The 10,465-nt window shown below is 35.9% G+C and overlaps 1 protein-coding gene across 1 annotated transcript in view; it reads right to left on the bottom strand.

Annotated features, from left to right (window-relative positions):
- The window catches only part of Zfh1 (Zn finger homeodomain 1), a 27,988-nt gene extending 21,850 nt beyond the window's left edge, over nt 1-6,138 (bottom strand). Inside the window, exon 1 of the mRNA XM_072889250.1 lies at nt 4,085-6,138. Coding sequence (XP_072745351.1) covers nt 4,085-4,124 — 40 coding nt within the window. The 5' untranslated portion in view covers nt 4,125-6,138. The remainder of the gene's footprint in view (nt 1-4,084) is intronic.
- Between the last annotated feature and the right edge of the window lie 4,327 nt (nt 6,139-10,465).

Genomic DNA, 10,465 nt, shown 5'->3' on the forward strand with positions numbered 1-10,465 from the left:
CTAATGCACTTTTTAGCGCACACATCGGACGATTTATGCATAGAAAATAATTGAAATTCTTAACTGCGTTAAGCACAAGCTACAGAAACAACGGCGCTTTTCTATGCAACTTTTGTTTGGCGATTATAGCCGTAGAGACGAAAATAAAAGCCGGCGCGTATTCGAGCCAATATTAGGAATAGTTAAATATTTTCGTACGGGGCACGACTTCGTTGCTACCTGACTCGATGTGTAATCGCTGGTCACACATCCGCATCGTATCATACGCGCGTTCTACGCTGGCCTTTGCTGCACGAGAAGTTGATTTTTGACTTTCCACGAGTTTCGAGTTACGTGCCTACAATTCTTACGAGACCGAAACTTTCGTCGATTCTGAATAGTCTAAGAAATTTTATTTTACTTTTTTTTTTTGCTCTCTAGAATTCTAATCTTTCTTAATCTAAACATACAATTAAACAATCTTCATCATCTTTCTATATGTAATGGAATAATTAATAGAGTAATTAATTTAGAATGGCCACACATATAAATTACATAAGCATAATTTTTTAAATAAATCTTGTTCTTTAAAAGTATTATATTATAAATACTTATAATATTAAAAATTTATTCTAGAAAGTAATTAAAATAATATTTTTCAATAGTTTTTTTTTCATACTCTCTTCCCGTCAAAAAAAATCTTTACTAAAAGAGAGAATTTTCTTATGAAATAAAAGGTATTACGATAAGAGACTACAAGCATTTTCTAATCAACGTTCAATCTTCTATAAAGAAAACCAAGCTTCTCTTGATTACAATTGAGCCATTTAGAAGATTGTTTTATATATTCCGTAATTTTGTTATCACTAGAGGTGGAAATTAGAGGAGATTACAGAGATTACACAGTTGCTTCTTTCAAACAAGAAAGCAATTCTGAGCAAAAAAAAATTTAAAAAAAACTTTTTCAAGAACATTCTTTCTACTTGTACATATACAGAGTTTCTATAAAGTCTCGCCCCACCCCTATATTTCAGAAACGGCTCAAAATTTTGAAAAATCGCAAAACACGTGTTCAATCATTTCGAGGGGCTCCTTTTTTAAGGGGGTCGGGAGTCTTATAACTTAAAAAATACTTAATGAAAAAATATTTTCTTATAGTGTTTTGAAAAGCTCTCGAGATAAGCTATAAGAATATACAATAAAAATAGGAGGTTCTATTTAAAATTTTAAAGTTGGGAGGCCCTCCCTTATATCGCTTTAAGAGGGCGACTCTCCCGACCCCCTTAAAAGAGAAGCTCCTCGAAATGATTGAACACGTGTTTTGCAATTTTTCAAAATTTTGAGCCGTTTCCGAAATATAAGGGCGAGCGAGACTTTATGGAAACCCTGTATATACATTCTTATTTAATTTTTAAAAAATCAAGAAAACTTTTATTTGCTTGTAAGCTTTTTAACGAAAATGTATTAAGATATTTTGTATGTCGCAGTATATTTACAAACGAAATTAAAGATTAACTGGTATTGATTTAGAGTTAGAGCAAAGTCAACACATTGAACTTTAGAGATTCCGATAATTTCATCAAAACGTAATTAAAGATTATGTTCAATGTAAATGCAAATTATAAATGTAATCATTATTTCGTCTAATTGTAAGTTCCTCTTTTTAATAATATATATAATTCTTTAAATTGTCTAACAATAAGAAATTAATATATTGTATGTGTATCATGTGAGATAAAAAAAACATATCAGTATCATAGCACAAATTTACAGTATCGTTCAATGCTAATAAGAGAATAAGAGTATTTTCTTTCAGTATGTAATCCAATGAAGTGATATGCGACTAATCGCGCGTTTACGAATGGCGAGCAACGCGATGAGCCGACGACCAAGGTCCAGATAAACTGACATGACGTATGGTGACGAGAATGGTAAGATTCATTAACGACTAAATCGGCCAAGGTGGATCTTGCGCCTTCTATTTACATGCATATATATATATATATATATATATATATATATATAATAAAAGTATTTACGATTTACGAACTAACAATAAGAATTAAAGACGTTATAAATTTGTAGAATTTAATGCCCAATAATACAAGTAAAATTTTGTATCTTTGTGCTTCATTACCATATAGTACAGATTTTATTTTCACACATTTATGTAAACATATATATATATATATATATATATATACATACATGTACGTATGACTGCAAGTATGTAAGATAAAATAAATAAAATCAATAAATTGAACAATGTTCAAATAAGAGACAGAGAGATAATCGTAAAAAGTTGAATTCTTATCTTAATTTGGAACGTTCAATGCGTTATCATTCAACGTTCAATGATTATCATTCAGCCTGCAAAAGCGAAAAGATCAAATTATAACAAGATTGTTTGTACCAAAATCTAATGGAATAGTGTTTCAAATAATTTTCTCACTTTTCCCAGTATATATGTAATGTAGTAAATATATTTTTACACTGACAACAAGATGATTTAGTTATTTTGTAATTCAATTATTTTTATCTTCCACAAATAAAAATAGTGAAAATAATATTAAATTGTTTAAAATTGTTTTCATTTTTATTGATTAATATATATTAACATTATAGAAAAATGTTGAGACTTAATAAGTGATTTTTTTCAAAAGAAACTTATAGGTATATGTCAAATTTTATTGTTGCTTATTGAAAACTATAAACCGGTTGATTAACTCATTTTTGTACTCTAAACTCTTTTGCATAATTTAATAATTTTTATACACTTTTGTATTTCTGCGCGAACGAAAAACAGAACGTCACAAGATATAAAAAGAGGATTCTTTGCAGAAAGATAAAATCCGAGGGATAATGTTACGTCGGTATCGATTTTCACAAAATGCGAGACAGTGGACAGTTGACAGCAGAGTCAATCACAGATGCTGCCCGTCCATTAAATGCCGCCTTATATCACGCAGGCGATATAGGTCGCGCACGTGCAGCGGCACGCGTTCTGCGAATTTTCCGAGGCTCATCGAGTCGAAAACCAGATGACGAAGTCATCCGCGATTTTTCGCGTGGTCCGCCTACGCGAAAATACGTCAAATTTCTCTACAATGTGTTTCGCGTGGCGTGCGCTTTATTGGCTTATAAGCTTTCTGATTCATTTCAGATTTATTGACAAAATAATAAAAATCGCGCAACACAATGCAATTTGAACGTTATCGTTAATGTAAGATGTGTCACACTTATTAAGCTAGATTTTAGCTATAGAATCTTCGATCAATCTACTTTTAATGCACAACAGGTTTTTAAGTTAAAAACATTTAAATTAAATTTGAATTTCACTTTATTACAATCTTTCTTTATTAAAATTAAATCTTGAATTGAGATTTATATGTATTCTTGGTACAGGACTAAGAAAAATTATGCATATTAATCAGAAAATTAATTTTTCGATGAAAATGATTAGTGTGCATGAATTTTTTTTGTCCCATATCAAGTATACATATAAATCTCAATTCGAAATTTAATTTTAATAAACTTTTCTTACCCCCCTTCCCCTTGAAGAAACATCTGGTTCTTTTTGGTCTGCGAAATTCAAATTTGTATTTGTGCAATAAGAATCTTTTCGGAGCAAATTATGATTTTGGAACAAATTATGATTTCTCATTTAATTTCCAATAAACTTTAATTGATTCGATATAATTACTAATATTTAAGATTAAAAATTAAAATATTTGCTTACTATGCATTAATTGATATTTTCTCTCGATATTTTGTTAAAAAAGATTTAGTTAAAAAATTCATGTAGCTCATTTACATAACAGTAAATAGTAGTATCTAATATATGTATTTTTTGTGTGTATGTGTGTATTTAGATTTTTTTTTCTTTCAAACATAGAGATAGTCATCATGCTGAGTCAGTTATTCTTGCCTAATTAGACGAAAGACAGTCACGTGCATATTTCAGTGTATTTTTATCGATATCTGTCATAATAAAATTATTATTCTATTTCCCTGTTCCCTTTTTTTGAATCGCTGGATTAAAAAAAAAAATGTATCGATTGTTTTCTCAATTTGCAGCAATGATTAATTTAGTCGCAAGACTCACCCTTAAACGAATTTCGGACGAGAGTCATGCTCATATTCATGCGAACCGGTGCCTCGGGGGTTACGTCCGGTGGCTCCTCTTCCTCCTCTTCTTCCTCCTCCTCCTCCTCCAGTTCCGGCTTCGGCTCGTCGACGTCGCGGCCAGGTTCCGTTCTCCGACGTGACACGTCAGCTCGATCTTCGCCTCACGACAAGTTCGTTGTCCATCGGCATTCTAAGGCACAGCGGTGTATCATCATCGCTGCAACTTCTCTTTCTCTTTTCGTTTTCTCTCGCGTACTTTGAACCGCTGCCCTCGCGATACTTGCTCGCGATGTGCGGAGATCCACCGTTATCGCTCCTTTATTACTTGCTCATCTATCCTCCCTTCGTCACTTTGACCCTGCGATCTATCGCGGCTCGAAATACGGACCGAGATGAACCGCTCATCTCATCGTCGCGGATGCCGATTGGGCGAGATGACGTAGGGCGTCACGCAACCTGATCGACAGGCTACGTCGGCCACGAGGAAGAGAACGACGCACTACGAGGCAACAATGTGCGATTAATACCGGCTACGGACATTGAAGACACGTGTGCGTCGCGAAGCACAAACAACCGCTATTCAGGGCCACGTTATCTCTCCCGGAGAATTTTAGACCGCGGCTCCGTTGTCACTGTCGGCAAGATCAAGCGTGTTTCGCGCCTGCTCTTGTAGAGAAGGGTCGATGTGGAGGCACGAAACGTAGAGAAGAGGAGGCTGCGTGACAGAAGAGAGAACGCGCGACGCCTTCTGACAGGACGGATTCCAGCGTCGCGAAAAGCGCCTTGTTCCGCTCTTTATTAAAGATGAGGACGCGATACACCACACACGACCGATGCAAGAAAAGACGCAAAGAGACGTGTGGTTGACGTGGATGAACGAGACGTAGTTGTGTGCGATGGAGCTTTTCTCGGAAATTCCACGTGAGTTCCGAAACGTCAGTTTCAATAGTATGTCATTCGTAATTACATGGGGTATCTCTCGGTTTCTTCCTCTTTGCGTCTTTCTTCGTGTCTCGTTGTCGAGACGGTGGACGGTTGAAACGCGACGATCGCGGCCAACTACGCTTTGTAAATAATCATTGCACTCTCGCGCGCGTACATCTCGCGAGATTGGGCGGACGCGTGGAAACACCGAAAAGAGAGGGAGAGAGAGAGAAAGAGATGCGAGGCGAGTGTGCAAAAGGGAGCGAGGGACGCAACAAGATAGAGAGGGAGAAAGAGAGAAAAGGGAGAGGCAGCTCTCTTGATGTGTACATATATATATATATTCAAGGGAATATCGCGCACAAAAACAGCTCCTTTTTCTTATTCTTCTTGTATCGTTTCTTCCTTCTTTTCCTCTTCCATCTTCTCTTTTATTTCTTTCTCCTACTACTCCTTCACCTTCTCGATTAAGACTCCGTCTTCGCACTGCGGATGCAGGAGAAAAAGAGAAAGGGAGCACTCCCGACTATAATATCTCGGATACTACAGAAGACTGACAATGAGACGGTGGGCGGGCGGTTACGCGCGCGAGACGGGACAGAGAAAAGGGGGGACGCGGATATATGATAAGATAGCTAGGCTATAGGGACGAGAGATAGGAGAAGCGAAAGAGTGTGATGTAGGATGGCGGTGTCAAGACATAGCAGAGAGATAGCGAGAGAGCAGGCAGGCAGGTAACAAGGCAGAAACGATTCGGGTGCGTTACTAGCGGCCTCGCGCCGAGTAGAGAAGCTAGAAGCACCGGTAAAACACGATTCCCTAACTAACACACACGAGGACAGATCGGGGACTGCTTTGGAGTTTACTATAGGATGGGACGGATGGTGATGGCGGCCGCGTAGCTTTAGTCAGCCACCGCCCCCATGCTTCTTCTCTTTCTCGCTCCGTCTCTCTCTCGAGAGCGCGCGCGCTCACGCCGCCAGCGTCGCTCGTGTTCGTCGTCCTCATCCCCCCTCCGTTTCAAGTCAAACCTCCTCTCCGATATCGAGATCAGTCTCCCCTCTCTCCCTTCTTGTCCGATATATGACGATGGACATGCTGGAATCCCTCTTCCCTCTCTCTCTCTCTCTCCCTCCCCTCTCCTCTCCTCTTCTCTCCTACACGCTCTTTACCCTCGTGTCTACCGGCCGATGAGATCTCTCCCCTGCATCCTCCACCTACGGTGTGCCACCTCTTCCCCTCATCCCTTCCTACCCGTCTCCCCACCCGCGTGGTCCCCACCGTTCCTGGGGCAGCGAGATGTTATCCTCAAGCGATCCGTACGTGTGCTATGTATCCGTCTGTCCGCTGTGCCGTGCCGTCGCCGTCGCCACATCCCCTACCTGCGTCGCGTTCCCCCGCGTCGCGTCGGTCGCAATCAAAGCTAGGAGCGTAACAGTCGTCTGCGCGGACCCCGCTCTCTCTCTCTCTCTCTCTCTCTCTCTCTCTCTCTCTACATTTATTCTCAAGCGATCTCATATCGCTCGATCATACTTTTAATCAAAATTAGAATATACTCTGGTTGTACTCTACATAACTTTTAATCGTCCTAAAATGTTTCATTGATATATAATACACGTAAGAATATAAAATTTACGAAAATAAAATCTGTTCGTTTCGGAAGGATTTATAATCGAATCAAATCAAAGGACTTGACTCACACATCCTTTAAAATTTTTGTATACGAGTTTTATAGGATATAAGAATTAATAATACCGGAAGAATTACATTAGGAGATATACTTTGAATCTCCTCTCCAAGAAGAAAGGCAAATATTAAAATTACTCTGATTACTCTGATTAAATATAAGATGAAGAGAATTTTTGATAAAACTATATATTTGCGAAAATACATTTACCGTTTCCCTAATGTATAAGTATGATGATTAAAATATCGGTTCTTTATTACTTCAATAATATTTGACTTATTGTTTTTTTCCAATGCTTGCCAAAAATACCACTGTGAAATGATGAGACAGCAGATCTCTCTCACAATAATCGTAGAATCGGTGCAGAGAGAGAAAGTAAATTTACGAGTAAATTCTCGTAGCGGTAGCTCGTTCATGGATTTATCGACAAAGCAGCTTCTTATCGCAATGCTCATTAACCGGAAACCACGGTATCTTTGGCTTCGGCTGACACGCGGCCGTTGTTACTCCGCTCTTTATCTGACAAGTGAAAGGATGCGCACGTTGTATAGAGATGCGCGTGCCGGTATGGTCGCTTCCGACGAAACGCGAGATATAGTTCTCTCTCTCTCTCTCTTTCTCTCTTTCTCTCTCTCTTCTGAGGATCGACTCCATATTAGGAGAAAATGGTGCGTTTATATTGTAAGAGAGAGAACTTCGATACAGGCTGACCTGTGAGCTATCATTCCCGCTAATGCGGGAATTGAACAGAAGCTGCTTTCTTTAAACCTTTTTAGGTCAAAGTTCCAACGTGAATCGAATTGTTATCTAAATATTTTTAAAGATTTCTAACGTGTATATGTATATGTTAAAATGTTTTTGGTGACGTGTACTTCACATGTTTTAAAGTTTTTAAAAGGGTTTGCGATGCCATGTTTTTTTTATACGACCTGATAAGAACAACTACGACGTACTATATACTAAAAATATCAATTATCAAAGTAATTTTTTATACCAGTAAAAACAAAAAATATCTCTATATAGAAAAAATGTATGGTTGATAATGAATGTGGTAAGCGCATGTTTTTTATATTGTAGATAAATTTATTGAAATGAGTTTTCTTTAAAAAGAAGATCCACACGAATAGAGAGTTCGTGGATTAAAATAGAAGAAGAATTTCCAAGTTTTTCGAATTCTTAAAACTAAAAAAAATCACGCGCGCGAGATTAAAATGATTAAATTCCTTAATTGAAATATAAAAATGCAAATAACAATAAAACTAAGAAAAAATCAGAGCACATAGATGAATCAGAGTGCTTTAATTATTATGGGCTTGATAAATTTATTAGCAAAATTGAATGAGTTAATTATTTAATGTTTAAATATTAATCGACTCTCTTTAATCTCATCAATTTCTGTTTGTATGCATATATCTATTGTACCGCGTATAGATGCGTCGCAGAATTCAGGATCGATTTTTCCTAAATACGTATACGATGCGCATGGCACGTTTAACGAGGTTAAACGCATAACGCTAATTATGCGGTGAGAAGTGACGCACGATAACGCCGTGGTTATCTATGTTTAATTCCCTTGACTTTTCACCGCTGTGAATTCCGCACGGGGGGATTTTATGCTATATAACTTAAATGCGTTTCACATCGTTCTCAATAAAATTTGTTACTTATTCCTTTTTTTTTGGACGAAATAAAAATAATTATTGATCAGATGTTGATGACATTCCTTTTTTTCGTACATACACAAGCAATAATTACATGTATACAAATTTATATATAAATATGTATATAATATTTATATATGTATTATTCGAAATATTCTAATTGTAGACTCGTATATTTTATAACGTTTGTTATCATTTTGTTTTTTCAAGTTTCTATAAACTCATATAAACTGGTTCTATATATATTTATATTGCATAGAGTTTCTATAAAGAAAATTCTTTCCCAGAAAAAAATATAAACATTTTTTTTTTTTAAAGAAATCATTCGTCTTACAGATGAAACCGAGCGTAAATAAGATAACAACGCATTATCGCCTGTTGTCAATAGCTGCAGTCGCTATGCCTTATTGAAGTTTTATTTGTATTCCCAATAACGTATATGATTATAAAAAAATATATGTTTGTAATATGCAATGCAGGAGATACCTTAAATCATATTTGCATCTTTCAAATATCACATTTTTTTGTCAACATTGATAACAAAATAACATTCTGAAAAAAAGTATAGTTTTTAATCTCATATTAAATATAGTTTCTATAAAATATTCATATAGAATAAGACGTTTTTTTCTCTAACGCGTAAACTTTAGATTATCTTGAACATTCGTTCTTTTATCTCGTCCAAGTTGACGAAGTTTATCAATCGGTGAACCGAGTGATGTGTTTCTTACAATTAGTCATGGGTTCTTCCAAATTCAACGATCGAAATCAGCATAACAATTCCGTTTCTCTCTCTCTCTCTCTCTCTCTCTCTCTCTCCTCGCGTCGCAATCCTTTTCTCTCCTCTCATCTTCTCCGAAATACGTCCGCTTGCTCCGCGTCGTTATGTCGAACGCAGTGAGAACGTGGTAGCGACGCACTGTCCGTTACTATTATTAGTGTGCAGCTGCCTGCGAATTACTGAATGAAAACGGAGGACCGTCTCGGAACAATGTCCGAGAGAAAGAGAAAGAGAGAAGTGGGCTCTCTTTGCGTGCGAGACGCGAATGGCATTGTTAAACAACAAGCAATGATCGTAATCGGAGCCGAATTGCTCCGTTTCGCGCGCGATAAATATGTTACAGAAATTAATTGGTCCCCGCTACTTATTCTTCCGACAAGCTCTTTTTGTATATCACCAAATTTAAGAAACTCATTTTTATCGCGAATATAAGAATAAGAGAAAAAATTTTTGATTAAATTTAATAAATTCTGAATATTTTTATCCGACAATGTTTCATATTCATTTTCTTCCAAATTGAGCGCTCAATGTCAGTATGACAAATTTTTATCTGACATTTTTTACTCTATTGTTCTATTGTTTTCGAATCAAGCTTCTAGAATGGCTTTTCAAAAAACTGACATTGACAAATTAATTTGTTCCGGTATAGCTCTTTTTTTTCAAAATTTACCTAAAACATTTCCTTAGCTTTGTTATTTTAGAAGATTATTTATACGTTACCGCAAATATTATCTATGTAATGAAATTGTCTAATAATTATTGTAGCTAAACAAATGACTATAGTTTTCAAAAAAGTGCACAAACGTTTTGGTTTTTTTATATTTAAAAGTAATTATCCTTATTATTTGCATTTTAGATCTAACAAAAGAACCTGTATAATGCTTTTCGGCTAAAGGAGAAAATACGGAAATATATATAAGATGGGGAAATATAATGCACAAACATGAATTTAAGAATAGATAATTTTTTGTGTAATCTTAATCAGTAAAAGAAATTCTAACTGAGTAATGAGTAAAGTAAGTAAGAAAAACTACTACTAAAAAGTAAACATTGAAATCTATCATAGCTCATATTCTCTAGACGTATCTTTTCATAGATATTAGAAAACAAATTACAAGAAAAATATTGAATTTAGGAAACTTTATTTTTTTATCGACATCTTGTCATTATCATTCTCTTACAATTTGTTTACTAATATCTTTAAAAAGATATGTCTAGAGTCTAGAGGCTATGGGTTATGCTAGAGTTTAATATTTATTTAGTTTTTATTTATTTAGTTACAATTAGTTAGACTTTGTTTTATTG

This window comes from Anoplolepis gracilipes, chromosome 3 (assembly GCF_047496725.1).
Source record: "Anoplolepis gracilipes chromosome 3, ASM4749672v1, whole genome shotgun sequence".
NCBI lineage: Eukaryota > Metazoa > Arthropoda > Insecta > Hymenoptera > Formicidae > Anoplolepis > Anoplolepis gracilipes.